This window comes from Chrysoperla carnea, chromosome 2 (assembly GCF_905475395.1).
Source record: "Chrysoperla carnea chromosome 2, inChrCarn1.1, whole genome shotgun sequence".
Classification (NCBI taxonomy): domain Eukaryota; kingdom Metazoa; phylum Arthropoda; class Insecta; order Neuroptera; family Chrysopidae; genus Chrysoperla; species Chrysoperla carnea.
The window spans coordinates 21,348,014-21,366,626 of NC_058338.1; the positions used below are offsets into that span (position 1 = coordinate 21,348,014).

At 28.8% G+C, this 18,613-nt stretch overlaps 3 protein-coding genes across 3 annotated transcripts; all 3 read right to left on the minus strand.

Moving 5' to 3' along the window:
* Nucleotides 1-324: 324 nt before the first annotated feature.
* Nucleotides 325-4,182, minus strand: LOC123292113 (D-aspartate oxidase-like). Its single transcript, XM_044872665.1, has 6 exons — nucleotides 3,883-4,182; nucleotides 3,284-3,490; nucleotides 2,625-2,868; nucleotides 2,311-2,369; nucleotides 1,137-1,254; nucleotides 325-671 (listed from the first exon to the last, which is right to left on the minus strand). Exons 1-6 carry the CDS (start codon nucleotides 4,083-4,085, stop codon nucleotides 390-392), a joined length of 1,113 nt encoding a protein of 370 aa, XP_044728600.1. The 5' UTR covers nucleotides 4,086-4,182; the 3' UTR covers nucleotides 325-389.
* A 1,549-nt stretch (nucleotides 4,183-5,731) lies between these two features.
* LOC123292112 (D-amino-acid oxidase-like) lies at nucleotides 5,732-8,256 on the minus strand. Its single transcript, XM_044872664.1, has 6 exons — nucleotides 7,884-8,256; nucleotides 7,224-7,430; nucleotides 6,856-7,099; nucleotides 6,601-6,659; nucleotides 6,283-6,400; nucleotides 5,732-6,094 (listed from the first exon to the last, which is right to left on the minus strand). The coding sequence occupies exons 1-6, from the start codon at nucleotides 8,084-8,086 to the stop codon at nucleotides 5,813-5,815; spliced, it is 1,113 nt and encodes a 370-aa protein (XP_044728599.1). The 5' UTR covers nucleotides 8,087-8,256; the 3' UTR covers nucleotides 5,732-5,812.
* An 8,932-nt stretch (nucleotides 8,257-17,188) lies between these two features.
* Nucleotides 17,189-18,294, minus strand: LOC123292538. The gene is made up of 2 exons (XM_044873252.1): nucleotides 18,162-18,294; nucleotides 17,189-18,039 (listed from the first exon to the last, which is right to left on the minus strand). Exons 1-2 carry the CDS (start codon nucleotides 18,292-18,294, stop codon nucleotides 17,381-17,383), a joined length of 792 nt encoding a protein of 263 aa, XP_044729187.1. The 3' UTR covers nucleotides 17,189-17,380.
* Nucleotides 18,295-18,613: the final 319 nt, after the last annotated feature.

An 18,613-nucleotide genomic window follows, 5' to 3' on the forward strand; every position in this document is an offset into this window, starting at 1 on the left:
CAAAACAGAATTTAAAAATCTTTTCATCAATCTCAAAAGTTACTTCAACCTTAAAAATACAACAAACAAAAAGATTCAATTTACCCACAAATAGACGCTTTCATAATTTTATTTTGAACTATAAAATTTTGAGTGAATAAAAAATCTTTTATGCAAATTTAAAATCAAAGCCTGTTCTTCTATAGCATACCTTTTGAGCTAAAATTCTGTGATTTATAAATGTTCAGGCAGGATTTTTAAACTTTTATTGCAACTTTTATACAATTATGGACGTTGAAAATGAAGCAATCATATTTTTTATTGAAACAATCTGTATATTATAATACGTCATGATAACAGGAAAAAATGAAAATAAAAAAACCTAATCAAATGTTTTTTGTTCTATAAACCTATAAACGACTTCGAATATTACTGAATGTATCTTCTTGTTGTTTGGATTTAGTTGACGATGATAATGATAAATCAATCAAAGCATTTTCTAAAAGATTAGTAACATTGATAGCACAACCCCAACTGAGTGTAACACCACTACCACCATGACCATAATTATGTATCAAAATCAATTTTTTATTGTTATCAGTCACATATTTTGATGATGTTTTGTCTAATTCTAAACGTACACTGTCACGTGCTGGTCGAAGTCCAACCCATTCTTGTAGTTTTGAACTGTTCTGTAAAAAAAAATTAATGGTAAGTGAGACAATTGCTGTATCTTAAAGTGGTTAGTTGCAAGACATAATACTATAACCGATCGGAGAAAAACTCTCTGAAAACACTAAATCCCATGCTTATTTTATAGCTTCTACTTCTAAACATAAGGTTTTATACAAAAAGTCCTTAAAAGGATCAATGGCGGCGAAAGTTGAAGGATGTATTTCCCTATACTTTGTACGCCTAACCATAAATTTCACTTAAGGGGTGAAAAAATTGGATATAAAAATACCATATTCAACAAAAATAAACCGCAATTTACTTAAAGCTTTTACATTTCTTTTACTTTTTTACACTCATTATATTGATAATATAAAAACAGATATTTTGCGTAATTTAAACACCTGAGACAAGATATATATAATATATCTTATGAGACAAGATATATCGAAAAAATAATTTTAAGAAAGAAAAGTTATATTTACTTTCAATCCAGGAACTAGTTCAGAGCACCCATTAAATATCGTTTTTGTATCCTCTTCATACACTTCTGTTGAATAATCATTTTTTTGAGCTGTACCTCCTAGAATTACCGCATTATGACTAGAATATTTAAAGAAAATTAAAAATTCATTTAATGGTCATTCTATGAGAAATATGATGGTCAAAGTACGAAAAATTTGAACAGTAAATCATATTTGAATGCAGTCTACAAATGGAATTAAATTTTTGAAATAATTAACAGTTCCATTCTTATTTGGAAATTTTTCTCTTGAAAACAAAATATTTATCGCTTGAAATTACTTGTTATACTTTTTTATTTAGTGCACTAATTGTGGACCGCTCTGTACAATATACGGTTAAATAACTAATTATATGAGTTGTGGAAAAATATTTCAAAACGTGGTATATAAGATATTCGTCGCGAAGAGTTTTTATTATACCATGTATATATAAAATATACATAGTATATTAAGTTTAGTCCCAAGTTTGTAACGCTTAAAAATATTGATGCTACGAAAAAAATTTTGGTATAGGTGTTCATAGAATCACCTAATTAGTCCATTTTCATCCGTCTGTCTGTCTGTCTGTCTGTCTGTCTGTCTGTCATCTGTCGACTGTCGTCTGTCGTCTGTCGTCTGTCCGTCTGTCATCACGATTACTCAAAAACGAAAAGAGATATCAAGCTGAAATTTTTATAGCGTGCTTAGGACGTAAAAAGTGAGGTCGAGTTCACATAGACATAGGTCAATTGGGTGTGTAGGACCCATCTTGTAAACCGTTAGAGATAAAACAAATAATTAAATGTAAAAAATGTTCCTTATAAAAAAATAAACAACTTTTGTTTGAAGCATTTACTTGTTAACATCACTTGTTTACCGACGAGGGCGCTTATTAGGTGAAAATTTTGTAGTATGTATTAATAGGGGAATATCAGTTATGTGTGTGTGGCTATTTAAGAGTGGAAATGTTTCTTTATTTACGTGACGTCGAAAAACAAACGATTGTGTCATCAAAACTGTCTATACATGGTATTTCAACAAGTAACTCAGTCAATTCTTTGTTTTTACTTGTTTTATACTAAATTTAATCAAAAATTTCATTTTAAAAACAGCAATAATTATTTTTTTAATTAGTCACCTTATTGTCATTACTTACTTGGGAATAATGTAGTTTGCTTCACTAAAAATTGTATGAAATTGCCACGGTGCATGAACCTGCATACAGAAGAAAATTAAAGCATTTAATTACTAAAATGTTATCTGTCTGTTATTCTGAATCCTTTATAATTTGAACAATGTATAAGAATTATATCTCCAAAAGAAGGGCCTAAATTTATTTTATCCTCTCTGTATTTGTTTTATATCGAAATTAAAATTTTCGGAATTTTATTGTTTTAAAATTATGTTACATATTTTACATGTTAAGACCTATATTAAATTCTGAATAATACCCGTTAAAATTAAACTTACCCTTTGCACTTGCCCTCGAGTAGGATAAACTTCATCATCTGATACAATTGTTCTTGCCCCAAGTCCACAACAATTTACAATGACATTTGCTTTTTTCGTCTTATCGGAATATTTTTCCGTAACTTCTGATAAACTAGTTACCCGACTATAAATAAGCTTTCCACCATTTTGAAAGAACTGCCTCAATAAATACGGCAACAATTTTGTCGGTTCGCAAGTGAAAGATGTAAACATAGTACCCTCACTGAAATATTATTAATTAAGAATGCAAAATTGTAATTTGTTAACTTTGATTTAACTATCTAAAATATTCACAAACTATATCTGTATAGTTTTATGTTAATAAAGTCGTTTTTTCTTAGTAAGTTAATTTTTATGGTGACACCTTCAATGTTCAAGAAAAAGTACAATTTAGGTCGAAAAATGATATTATATTGTGTAATTCCAAACATAAAAAAATTCTCAAAATTAAAAATAAACAAATTAAATTTACAAAATTAAAAAAAACTACCGCTCTTTTCTATTCAGATTCTTGAAACATATCTAAGAGCACTCCCTATGAAATAACCTTTCAAACAAATCAAAAACTCCCAGTCAAATCTATTCACCCATTTAAAATCTATGGTGCAACAGATGGACAAACATACAAATATACATACCGATAACTACGGCCATGTTCTTTCCCTAATTTTTGAAGTAAATCAGGTGCTAAATCACATGAACCATGGCAAGATGAAATCCATTTTGGTGTTATATCATCTTTCTCCTTTAAATAAATTACTGGTACAAATGATACACCTGTTGTTTCTGCGAGTTCTGATCGCCATAGTTTATGAAGCAGATTTAATGTCGGAATAGACCATTCTCTAAAACAAACGAAAAAACTTAACGATGCTGTTTTATTTTGAACCATATAAGTAATTGATAAAAATTGTTGAATCCAGTTTTGGAAAACGTCAAATGTCAGCAATGGTAAAAATATTTATACCTAACTAATACTTATCAGAGGCAATATTTTCCATATGCAAAAAAGTAAGGTCACATGGTACAATAATGTGGTACAATCCCATAGGACAATCGTATTAATTTCCCACGACAACTATATGCACTTACCTACCTTGCATCGCTTTAAAATATGAGGTCAGCGCAATAATTAATTCATATTTTCCAATCAAAAAGATAGAAAAGTGTCCAAACATAACAAACACAACTTACAGAAAACTTGCTGTTTAAAATTTTAATAATATTCAATACGTACAACATTTTTTCTATTGGCGTTGAGCCGCATAAATATGGCATCCATAATCCGGCTGATCCATCACCCGTAGTATACGGTGACAATATTTCAGTGACAATTGTAATTTTAACTTTGGGATATTTGTTTTGTAAATTGATTGCTGTTGTTATCCCCACAATACCTCCGCCTACAACCACTATATCAAATTGTTCTTCTGTATTCATCTTAGTCAATATTTTTAAAACACTAATTTAAAAAAAACACTTTAAATTTTAACTTAATTTCTGAGTTTACTGTGTTGAATTGTTAAGTAATTCAATTTATTTTATAGACAAATTTTTCATTTCATTTTCATTGTCTGATGAATAAAATTTTCTTATCAATTGATCTATTTCAATGCCAAGACTAGTTATAATAATTGTGTATTTATTATGAAATAGTCTCCATAACAAAAATTTCTCAAGATCCTACTCTGACAAATTTTTATCAGTTTGACTCCAATCATTATCTACATATACAAATACTATTTATAAACAAGTGAAAAAAACACAATACATATACATACATGTCACACATATATAACTGATAATTCCATATTAATACATATTATACAATTTGCGCATAATTTGTGCTCTCACGGGTAAACAGTGATGTTTACGAAAAAATGTTTCAAACAAAAGTTGTTTATTTTTTTATAAGGAACATTTTTACATTTAAACTTTTATTCTATCTCTAACGGTTTACAAGATGGATCTTACGGAACCAAGACCCAATTGACCTATATTGCTCATTTACGAACTAGACCTCTTTTTACGTCCTAAGCACGCTATAAAAATTTCATCTTAATATCTCTATTCGTTTTTGAGTAATCGGGATGACAGACGGACAGACAGACGACAGACAGACAGACAAACAGGAAATGGACTAATTAAGTGATTTTATGAACACCTATACCAAAATTTTGTTCATAGTATCAATATTTTTAAGTGTTACAAACTTGGGACTAAACTTAGTATACCTTGGTATATTTCATATACATGGTATAAATATAGTAGGTATATCAACGAGATTATATATTTCAGTGTTTTTGGAAACACTTCGGACAAAACAAACAAATTCAAACAAACTGAATTAATCAAATGCCTTTGATTATAACTTTTAGTTTTGTATTAATATAAACAGCAAACAGGTACAAAATGCTAATTGAGTGAAAATGGACGATATAGGTTAAATAATTGCCTAAAGTACTAATGTCGAGATTAGTTTCGGCTTTAAGTAACGCAGCTTATTTTAAGTTCCCAAATGATTTATACTTTGGGCATCAAGTATTGCTAATCTAATTGCTATGTACTTAATGTTAAGCAACTGACAGTGATAACCAATCTAACAAAACCAGTCCCGTGATGAAAAAGTAATAAAAATGATAAAGAACATAAATAAATATTTGAGACATACAATAAGTAATTTTTAAATTCAATCTGAGCGTAACAAATGATCAAGCACGGTTTTGGTAATTAGTAAATCTCCGTCTGTTGATTGTGACAAATTCACATTTACAAATTTTGGGAGTTTTTTCTACTCAAAAAGTTATTTTAACCTTCTCAAAAGCAGAAAAGAGCAATATTTTATTTACGATCAAATAAGCGTTTTCTTTATTTTATGTCGAAGTATAAATTTTTGAGTGAAAATTCAAAATTATAAAACTTTGTTTTTTTTAAAGAAAGTCTGTTCTTCTATAGCATACTTTTTGAGCTAAAATTAAGTGATTTTAAAATTTCAGACAGTATTGTTAAACTTGATCTGAAACTTTTATACAATTATGGACTTTGAAAATGAAACAATCATATGCCTTTTAATTTTATTGAAACATTCTGTATATAATAATACGGCATTGTAACAGAAAAAAATCAAAATAAAAAACCAAATCACTTAGTTTTTTTTTTCCATAAACCTATAAACGACTGCGAATATTACTGAAAGTATCTTCTTGTTGTTTGGATTTAGTTGACGATGATAATGATAAATCAATCAAAGTATTTTCTAACAGATTAGTAACATTGATAGCACAACCCCAACTGAGTGTGACACCACTACCACCATGACCATAATTATGTATCAAAATCAAGTTTTGATTGTTATCAGTCACATATTTTGATGGTGTTTTGTCTAATTCTAAACGTACACTGTCACGTGCTGGTCGAAGTCCAACCCATTCTTGTAGTTTTGAACTGTTCTGTAAAAAAAAAACAATATTAATGTTAAATGTGACAGTAGGTGTATTGTAAAGCGATTAGTTACAAGAGATATAAATTACTAATACTAGTCTATAGAGTAAATAGATATTTTGTATAATTTCGAAAACCTGAGACAAGATACATCTAATAAAGCCAAAGAAATTTTTTAAGAAAATGTTATATTTACTTTCAATCCCGGAACTAGTTCAGAGCACCCATCGAATATCGCTTTTGTATCCTCTTCATACACTTCTGTTGAATAATCATTTTTTTGAGCTGTACCTCCTAGAATTACCGCATTATGACTATAATATTTACAGAAAAGTAAAATCAATAAATTTAATATAAAAGTAATTAAAATATATATTAAAAGTTTATGAGTCGACATAAACACTGTAGATATAGTACAGCATTTTTTTACTAACCTTTATCAAAAACTTCCTTTTAAAAATATCAATCTTATTGTAGAATTTTTTTAATTAGTCACCTAATTGATTTTACTTACTTTGGAATAATGTAGTTTGCTTCACTACAAATTATATGAAATTGCCACGGTGCATGAACCTGCAAAAAGAAATAAAGCATTAAATTACCAAAATGTTGCATGTCTATTCTTCAAGTCAATTCTTAATATATTTGAACACATATATTAGCTTTTTAGTTGTTAAAATATAAAAAACCGATGATAATAATATGTTGTTGAAATATAAAAAACTTAGAGCTTTGTTTAATTCGGAATAATATCCATTAAAAAACTTACCCTTGCCACTTGTCCTCGAATAGGATAAACTTCATCATCTGGTACAATTGTTCTTGCTCCAAGTCCACAACAATTTACAATGACATTTGCTTTTTTTGTCTTATCAGAATATTTTTCCGCCACTTCTGATAGACTAGTTACCCGACTATAAATAAGCTTACCACCATTTTGAAAGAATTGTCTCAATAAATAGGGTAAAAATTTTGACGGTTCACAAGTGAAAGATGTAAAAAAAGTACCCTCACTAAAAAAGAAAAATTAAGAATAAATAATTGTAGTGTGTTCTTTTTGATTTAACAGTCTAAAAAATTGAGTAGCTATATGTATCTAGCTGTTTTCGAGGCGTTTTTTACATACAATTTACATACCGATAACTACGACCATGTTCTTTCCCTAATTTTTTAAGTAAATCCGGCGATAAATCTAGTGAACCATGACAATATGGAATCCATTTTGGTGTTACATCGTCTTTCTCAAATAAATAAATTACTGGTACAAATGATACGCCTGTTGCTTCTGCGAGTTCTGAGCGCCATAGTTTATGAAATAGCTTTAATGTCGGAATAGACCAATCTCTATAACAAACGAAAAAATTTATCCATGCTGTTATCTTTTGGGCAATAAATTATAGACGCAAATCGTTAAGGAAACTAATGAATAAGATCACTAATGTGGTATCTAATAAACGGAACATAGAAAAAGAATTAAATAGGAATAGTAACAATATTTCTATAGCAAGCTCTAGAAATAGTTACATTTTATAGTTTTAACTTGTAACACTTTAAAATTTCGATAATTGCGAAATAAATCTTTATGCATTTATAACAAATAAGCCAAGATTAGTGCGATCCATCGATTAACAAATCGCAAATTTATTCTAGAATTAAAAGCACCAGCATTTTGAATAAAACGCCGACAAGAGGACGAATGGGGTAACCCAAGAGTGTAAGAAGCGCCTGCAAACATATACCCCAACTTAGGGGACAAACCTTGCTATTTACAATTTTAAAAGTATTTTCAATACGTACAAGACTTTTTCAATTGGCGTTGAGCCGCATAAATATGGCATCCAAAATCCGGCTGATCCATCGCCCGTAGTATACGGTGACAATTTTTCAGTGACAATTGTTATTTTAACATTTGGATATTTGTTTTGTAAATTGATTGCTGTTGTTATCCCCACAATACCTCCGCCTACAACCACTATATCAAATTGTTCTTCTGTATTCATCTTAGTCACAATTTTTAACACTCTAATTAAAAAAGAACACTTTAAATTTTAAATTATTTTCTGAGTTTACTAAAATATAGAATGTTTGATTGATTTATTTTATAGATATATTTTTAATTTCAGTTTCATTGTCTGATAAATGTGAGTTTTCGTATCAATTGCAAAACAGATCAACTCATTGTCAAGAGTAGTATATTAATTGTGTATTTATAAAATAGTCTCCATGATAAACATTTCAAGATCCTTTACTGACAATTTTTATCAGTTTCACTTCAATTATTACCTGTATATACAAATATGACTTTTTATAAAACAGTATCTAAGTGTCAACGAGGTTTCAAATTTCAAGGTTTTTGAGAATACTTTAACAGATTAAAATTCAAAGCGATGTGTTTTGTATCGCTATGAATATCAGCCAAGTCTAAAATCCGATTTGAAGTTAATTTCGTTTCAAACGTGAATAAAAATTAACTTGCTTATCTAACTTGCTACCGGTTCGCATAACACAAAACATAATAGGCTTAGAGTTTTGAAACTAATTCCGTAGAATTATTGGTTGTTGAATGTTTTGACTGTAAAAATCCTGTGTCGTGACTGACTGTGGTCGAGCAGCCAATTCACGGTTTTGTCCGCTATAATAGATACAAGCAATTGGTAAGATTTTTTTTGCTGTCAATAAAGCCCCGTGTCAAAAAGGTAGGTAACGACTGCTTCTAACTATTATGTACTTAATTGTTATGTAGAAAAAGTGATAAAAATGCTGAGACACATAACCAAATAATAATAATACTTACTTTTTTGGAGTGTTAATTGGGTGTATTGGAAGCATCAATGCAATAAATAATTTTTCGAAACTCAATCTGATCAAGCGTGGTTTTCGGAATTATAGTAAATCACATACAGTCTGATAACTATGTTAAAATTATGTTTAAAATTTTTGGAGTGTTTTCTTCTAAAGAGGTCACTCTAACCTTCTTAAAAATAGAAAAGAAAACTATTCAATTTACACCCGCTTTTTTCATTTATCTTGAACTTTAAATTTTGTTTTACTAAGCAAATTTTAAGTATGTTCTTCTATAGTATACCTTTTGAGCTAAAATTCTGTGAGTATTTCAGACAGGATTGTTGCACTGAAACTTTTATACAATTATGGAAGTAAAATATTTATGAAATATGTGAAAATGTTTTTCCATCCTTTTTTATTTCTATTTTAGTATGTAAATAATTTCATTGCGTGTTAAGTACTTATTTGTTTTACAATTATAATTGATAAAAATAAATTACTATTATACGGTACGCTGTAGGCATAATTTCACGGACAAGAATTTTTTATGATGGTATAATGCACTCACTTCTTTAATGCAATTGTAAAAAATTTTTTTGGAAATTTTCTTTAAAATTAACGTTTACTATTAATATCGATACACATTTTTGCTTTTTATAAATCGACTTAATGGATCACAATCCACAGATTTATAATTTTCATTAATTAAATTCATTATTCTAATTTTCCTATAATTGTTTCGAATGTTTTTGTATGTGGAAAAATAAAGTTTGTTTAAAATTATCTTTTAATATTTTTGATGAGTGTACATTTTACATTGCTGTGTTTACAAGTTTTGATTGCTACCCTGTACGTGCTAAAAGCATTATAATAACTTTAACATGATAATTTATATATAAATATAATTAGTAAAATCAATTAGACAGGAGCAATGCAATATTATTTGTAGTATTTATGTTTAGTAGCAAATGAATTAATTTATGTATAAAATATTGATCAGTTTTAAAAACATTTTTGACTGCAGTATATGATATATATGACAAGAGGGTAATCTGGCTTAACCAGTAAGCAAATATACAAATTGGCCCTTATGGCCAAAACTTCTTTGATGATGAAAATAACTTTCCATTACAGCCTAAAATACTACAATATTAATTATTACTAGCACGATCCGTAACGGAATTTCGCTCCCGTAGCTACCGTGGCTACCATGTGCTCGTGGCTAAAAACAAACAAACAACTTATTTTGTAGAAAAGTAATGCAAAAAGTCGAAAATCCTTAAATAAATATTAAGAAAACATGTATTAAAAATATTCTCGCTTCACATAATACTCATTTCCTATCGAGTCGAGTCTTTTACGCTAATTATCATTAAGTGTTCTTTTCAATCTAAAATATCATCGGACAAAACTAAAGGTCTATTTCACAAAATTACCCTATTTTAGGGTATGTGAGGTAAATTCAAATGACTGAAAGAATAAAAATGGTGCTTTAATATGTCGATATGATGAACGGTTATCTTGAAATTTTACTTGATTAATATATCCAAACGTTAACTGGATTTTTATGCATTTCTTTTTAACCCTTAACTATTTGAAAAGTGAGACAGTTTCATCGAGATAAATAAGGAAAAAAAAACCAATAAAACATTAAAGCTGATTGGATGGAATTGAATTATAGCGTCTATGTTAATTGCTATTCAATTCACTCTATTTATATGAATGTTATATGAGTATTTCCAATTAAATGGTTTTTTTTTTTTTTTTTGAATACAGTATTTCGAATAGTTAAACTATACCTAATTGCTTTTTAATGTTCTGTGATGTGATCATACATTCATAAAATACACATTGAATCTATAACATATACGTCATTATTATACATTATATGTGTATGTTATATACGCTTCGTTTTTGGTCGAGAAGCTCATTCTCCTTCACTTATATATACCGACCACCCATTCCCATTCTATACTTCTCTTTTGAACATAATTTCGTAATTTGATATATTATAATGAAATGTTTAAATTTCAGAATATTATAGCCTTCTATAGTAGCTAATTATATTAACAGAACCGTAGTGTGTATACATTTTATAGGTACTTTCAAAAGTTTTGTCCATTTTAAAGTCATGTGTTTTTCTAGCAAAATCGATGCTGTTCATTATTTTCCAAAGAATAATTTTTGTCCACTATTCTGGTTTAAAACGTATTGGAAAAATCAAAAAGCTCGTACAAATGGATAGAGATACACTATAACTGTCCGAAACCGGGCCAAACCATAACAGCAATATCTTGTTGTGTGAAAATCGATGAAATGTACCGAAAATTGCGTCAGCAGCAGCTGACACTGGTCAACATAATAGGTTCAACCCTGCTCCGTGACAATACCCGTTCGCACCTTTCACAAATCACCGTCCGAAAATAAAACAAATTTAGGGTCGAAGTTCTGCCTCACTCACCATACTCCCCAGATCTCTCGGTAACCAAAAGCCATCTTTTCAAGCACTTCGATAAATAGCCTTCTCCAATCAAGCCCAGACAAAAAACGGCCTTCGTCGACTTCATCGAATCTCGAGCACCCAATTTTTATGCCGAACGAATAAATCTACTTATATCACATTGGCAAATGTGCATTGATTGAAATGACGCTTATTTCAATTAAATTTAATGAGTATTCCCAAGTGCTCTATTTGCCATGCACCTGATTAACCCACCTTTGAATTACTCAGTTCTGTATTTAATAGTAATATGCTAGTAGTTTACCATTGTTAATATATTATAACTTTTTATTGTGGGACTTAGTTTTATAGGATACTGGATTTCTCAAAAATGATTTTTGCTTAGTAATGAAATTCAAAGCTTTGACCTGAAAGTGCTATTTGAGACATTTGAATGGCGCATGTTAAGAAGTCATCATCAATGTTATAATTGTGGGTATACCCTCAGGTACACATTTATTCGTTTGTATTTACGCTTGTGATTACGCTCCTGGTATACACATAAAATTAAATTGATATTCTATTAAAGGAATTTATTTATTTGATAACAAAATAAATATGTTGGTATTGAAAATGATCAAAGTATAAAGTGGTTTCAGGACTATACCCATGTTTTACCTATATACACTTGACTAGAAAATGAATTTTTATGATTTTTTAATATTAACGTATCCTTTTTGCATAAATTGTAAATTCGAATAGTAAAAGTTAATAATTTACTTTTTAAGAATCCATTCTGGATTAAACACGTCCTAAACTCCTTCATAAAAGTCTGGCTCACCTAACTCTAATAGGCTTCAAGAAAGTGAAATCCTGATCCCGGATTAAGTACATTAGTGATAGCTAGAGAAAAATTTATATCACAGCTGAAAAAAATGACCTAAAATTAGTGGGTTTCAAAAAAAATTCCAAAGGGATCGGATCAAATTTGACTGTGTTATCAAAAAAATCGAATTTGTTACCTTTGTGACGTGATCAGAATTCAAAAAATTTAATTTTCCTCAATCAAATGCAAATTTTATCCAATTTTCGGAATTAAGCACATTAATGATAGCTAGCGAAAAACTTGCATCACTGCTTAAAAGAATGACCCAAAATTAGTGGGTTTCAAAATAAATTCCAATGAGATCGGATCAAATTTTCCTCTGTTATCAAAAAAATCAAATTTTTCAACATTATGACGTCATCAGAATCCAAAAAATTTAATTTTCTCTATGACATCCAAATTTTATCCAATTTTGATAAACCAAGTATGTAATCCTACTAAATTTGGGTCATATTGTACAAATTTGTGGTCAAAATTCACCTAGCTTCAATAGGTTTAAAGAACGTGTATTTCTGGTCTTGGAATTAAGCACATTAGTGATAGCTAAGGAAAAACTGACATTACAGCTGAAAAGGAGGACCCCAAATAAGTGGGTTCAAAAAAAAAATTCGCATAAACACTATCAAATTTGACAGTGTTATCAATAAAATCGAATTTGTTAACTTTGTGACGTCATCAGAATCCAAAAAATTTAATTTTGATCTATCACATCAAAATTTTATCCAATTTTGTTAAAACAAGTATATGTAAGCCTACTAAATTAAACATACATAAAAGTAAATTTGGATTCTTGGTACTACAAATTCCCAAACCATTTTCAAATGATCATTATAGTGCCATCATTCACTACAAATGGATCTGTCAGTTATTAAAATTGTTTAAATTAATAATATGAATCATATTTATAAATATTAATAATATATAATGAATGAATATTTATAAATTATAATAATTTTAATATGTATTATGAACGAGAAAGCTATTAATTTCAAGTATGTCTGTGTGGTAATAACTCCATAATTACGTAATGGACATAATAAACGCAACTATAATAGCAAATATTACTAATTTGTAAAATTTTTGAATATTTATAGTGATTTTATGAAACAATATACCTAAGTGATTTGGCTTATTTACTTGTTAATAAAGTAGTTTTTTCAAAATTTAAGCTATAATAATAGAGAGTTTTTCAACCTCTTATCTATTTTATTCTTTAAAGCAGTTTTTAAAACAGCTTTAAATAATAAGCAGTTTCAGGTACTCAAAAGAAACGAAACTAATGTAAAGTTATTTTCAACATCTTGGAAGTTAAATATGTAAAATGGATCAACTTGGTTTTTTAAAACGCAACTGCATATTTTTCGTGGCAGATTCTTCTTCTGTTTGCAAAAAAGTATCTTTTCTTTCCTAGATCTCAATTTTCGGTACCTTATTACGGTCCTAAAGAGTTTTAAAGGCTAACAATTGTAAGATTTGTACCTGTACAAAATTATTATTTTAAGAATGTGATGGTAAAAAATTTCTTTCTGGCGGCAACGAACAAGAATCTGTTACAAAGAGCGTGTAGTACCATTTAAAAAAATAGGAGTATTGTTTGACTATAAATGCGTCCCCGTATAAGAAAAAATAATTTTAATTTCCCCGAAAAATAAGTCGATATATAGTGTTTTCCCGTTATACGATTTTTCATTCTGTTTTGAAATGAAATGTTAGGGTGGAAACTTTTTAAAAAGCCATCCTGTATGGATTATATAACAATATATAATATGAATTAAAAATTTAATTAAATTTAATATTAAAAATGTCATCTTGATTGTTTTTTATACATCAAATATTATGGCATAAACATTAATAAGCGATTAATAATAAATAAAAAATCCGACAAACATGAGTGAATATATATACTTAGAAGGTTCAGTATATTCATATCAGAAAATAAAATATAATTACTGCAGTATATTTAAACTTGAATTACCAGTACATAGTTAGCACTAAACTTTACTTGATATAAACTGCAGGAATCGAATCTCGCTTCAATCGGATTAACATTTAAAGCATTTTACATTTAAAATGGATTTGCGTCAAGTATTGATTCAATGAATTCAAAAGAAAAGGTGATACATACAGAAAGGAAATATAAATATAGAAAGCGAGCAATAGAAAAACCTATTTTATGTAAATTATTTTAATGATTTTCTTAAAGCGATAACTTTTGAACATTTAAGAAAAAAAGTGTACGTGTAAGCTGCGACGCACGACTGGAGTTTACTCCTTAAAAACATTTGTTTCATGACAATCAATGTGAATTACAACAATTACTATGAACTTTTTTATGAGATAAAATTCATGGGGATCGTGGCGAGTATGTATTTAACGTAACCCATAAGTGTTCTATAGTGTGTTATGTCGTCAGGTCATTGTCAGTTAAGAACAATAGATCCTTTGTATGGATCCTTCGATCACTAGATTTTACTATTCATACTTTTTTCAGAAGAAGTTTCAGTTAAAAATATTTACTTTCAGAAATTTTTTTCATGAATAAAACCAAAACCTTAAAGAAATGGCACAATGAAATTGAACGACTATATCCCAAGACAAAGAATTTTGTTAATTTAGTTTCTCTCAACCATAAAAACAACATTTACAGTTAAAAATCTTTTTTCCGGGTTCTGAAAATCAAAGTCAAATATGAAATGAGAGCTTTAAGTACATTAAATGCATGTTAAGTTCTTTCAAATAAACAATGTTGGTCTTAAATAAATATATCTATTTTGGATTTAGAACTGTCATAACATAACCAGTTGGTTAGAATCTTCCCTTTTTTACTTCCTTTTTCGTAGTGAAATACTTTTCGTTTTACAGTTTTTTAAGGAGTCATCTAGTATTTATATCAGATTTCTTTAAGTAAAGAGTTATTCTCATATATACATACGGATTGCTAATACCAATATTATATATAAGTTACATTTATAGTCCATTATTAAATCGTCTTTTTATGTGACAGGGGAGAAAATATCGTATCGTTGACTTTTATTATTGAAGAATAAAAAATATATGAAAAACTATGAAATAAGATCTTTTAAGAATACATATCCAGTCTCTAAATAAAAATAAAAGATATAAAATTTTTAACAGTATATATCAAATTAATATTATGTTATTGTATACATATTTAAAAATTATGAAGAAACTTTCATAAGGAGATGAGAAATCGAATAAACTTGTTATTGAAAATAATATATTCTTTGCTCTCAATATCAGTGAAAAAAATTGTCTTACACCTATTTAGGCTCCTGTAAGACAGAGGAAATTCAGTAATTTGGCAAGGCAAGGTTGCAAAAATGCGTCCCATCATTTCAAAACCCAAGTTTAGAAATACATACGAGATATAAAAAGATTAAGAATATGCTCAAAAATGTATTTCTATAAACAAAATGACCCCTGTGGGAAGAAGACATCCGTGCATACAAAAAAATTACTATTTTAGCGATTATTAATTTTTCATTCCGTTTTCGAAATAACCAAGTGGAAACATATAAACACCAGGTATATTGGAATTAGGTACACAAATTAATTTTTCTTCCCATCAAAAAATTCATATATTTAAATTACATGTATAAAATATGATTAACATTTATAGGTGGAATAGGTACTAGAAGTTTTAAATCCACTCGATTTGTTATTACCGAATAGTCTGATATAGTTTCGATATGTTTGTTTGCATTTAATTAAATATATAATCCAAAGTTCAATTATAGATTTCAATAAATTTTCAATATCGAAAGTTTTAATTATATTTCGTATTTGTGTAATTTATCTATTCATATGCATATAATGTACAGATAAATTAATTTTATCAACTAAGTATTATCGTTGTTGTGGGGATATTTGTGAGAAATTGTTGTTCAAGATGAAGCTGTTGTTATTTAAATTACGAGAATCACCACTGGAAATTATCGACGTATATTTTGTTTAATATTATTGAATGTTCCATATCCGACATTCACTGTAAAACAAAACCCAATCAAGCTTTTATAAAAAGTGTACTAAAATTAACGCGATATTTGATGGTTTCGTGTAGACTTTGATTGGAATAGTAATTTATCTTCATTGAATATAAAAATAATTTTTTTTTTTTAAATCCAAGGATAAAAACCATAATTTAACGCCCAAACTTGTGATTTAATACCGTTGAATTTGCTTACTTTAAAATTTTTCAAATCCGGATGTCAACAAGCTCACAACCACCCTTGCCTTGAGGGAAGAAATTTAAATCTGTATCAAAGCAATTAAGCCACATTTATGCAAAATGGTCACGGAAAAGTTTGGTGAAAGAGTTCATATGTGGCAGGAAAGCCTTATAGAGTTGTATTTACCACGCTACAAATTTTACCGGAAATGCTATACCATATACAACTCTATATTGTAACTTAATGAATCAATAAAATTTTGAACTGAATTAAAATATGGAAACCATGAAGCAGTTTAAGTAAAAAAATCCAAATGCTTGGATCTCACTCTTAGAAAACCAAATAGTGTAACAGTCAAAGTAATTTGGAAAGAATTACTTGAAATAGAACAAGAAAGAAAAATTTTTGTGTGAAAACATTCTCAATTGGTTTTTCGTTTTCTTCAAGAATCGCCATTAAACATTATACACGGCAACCACAATTTCAAAGACATTCCGCCTAAGATATTCAATATTATGAAATATATTGTTGTTGGAATTCAATTAAAAAAGTTTGAAATTGAACTTTCAATTACGAAAATTTATTTATCGAACGTCTTTAGAGAATAAGAATATACAATTATATGGACAAACTTTAACTTCATTGAATATTATAAATTACATCTACATAAATAAGCTGTGTCTAAGATTGAAAAATAAAAAAGGTTGTTAGCTATATTCCGAAAATGACACTAATTTTACAATATATAATGGAATGGAACGACTCCTCGGATAACTTCGTGTACCATCGCCTATGACTTCGACCTCTTCTCTGGATGGTTTTAAATTTTCCCAACAAAAATTACTGATAGTAAAAATGCTCATTAAATACAAGTCTTTAGCAGAACGGGTCTCATGGTAAGATGTTTAAAGACTCTGAAACGATGAGTTTAATTTCTATTTATCCTCGTTTTCAATCTTTATTAGTTTGTTGTACCTCATTAACCGTTGGAATATCATTCATTTGGTGGCTTATGGTTCTGTTCATCAATAAAAACTTGTTGTAATTTTGCTCGTACTAATAATTTACGATCATGAGGAACTTCTTTCAAGAAAGGTAAAAGACTCATCAAAAATTGAGCATCAGCATCATTCCCATGTTCTTCAACACACAATATTCTCCTCTTCAAAGGCGGTTCAGGCTTGTTTCTTAAAGTTTGGCCACAATTTTCTAGTAAATCCTGACTGTTGTACATCGCAAATTCTTCATTATTTGGTACCTTTTCACTAATTGGAGGGTCCAATTTCATTGAAATTTCATCAATGTTTTCCAATGAACCTCCATTAATGGAAGGCTCCAATTTTATTGAATTTTCTTCAAATTCAAACGAATCTCTACTGGTGTAGTTTGTATTTTCTTCATCGACTTTACTTTCTATTTGTGGAGGAAAACTTTCTTCGAATGGATCATGAGAGTCTATAGCTTCAAGTGTGGAGGATGTTTTAAATTCTCCTCGGTTTATTGTATCTTTAAGAAATAGTAGCATTTTGAAATAACACCATTTTGACTGAAGCTCTGAACTAGGTCCTTGTTCTGCCTTTCTTTTGTGAGCTTTTTTTAATTCTTTGACAAAACAGTCTCTCAATCCTCTCCATTTTTTTCGTAGATCGTTTTCTGAAAATAAGTTTTTACTATTAAATAACAATTCGCTGTTAGCCGACATCTCTAAGTTTGAGGTTAATGAAGTACATAAGCAATGAGAATGTTTGAATAAAAAATAATATAAATAAAAATACCTGGTACACGCATTTCTTCAGATATTTTCACCCATGAAAGTTTTGTTTGGTCACGAAAACTATAGGTAGGGTCATTTGGATCCCATAAACATTTATGCTGTTCAACTAAACGAAGAAATTTCCGAATATCCATATTCTCTTTAAGATATAAATAAATTAACAAAAAAGTACCGTATTTAACTAAACGTACGAATTCATACGAACAACTGACTACAACATTCAACCTGGTATTCTTGTATGAACACTTTAGAAATGTTCGGTATGTTTCGTACCTGTACGTACTTATTCGTATAATTCAATGTCATGCCGTATGAATACGTAACATACAAAATATATGACGCCATTTTTTACAGCGTTGCAATATTTGTTTTTATTTATTTTAAAACAAATTTTAATTACATATTTTTCATTTGCTGCATTGCACTTATCTATAACAAAAGCCTTCTAATTAT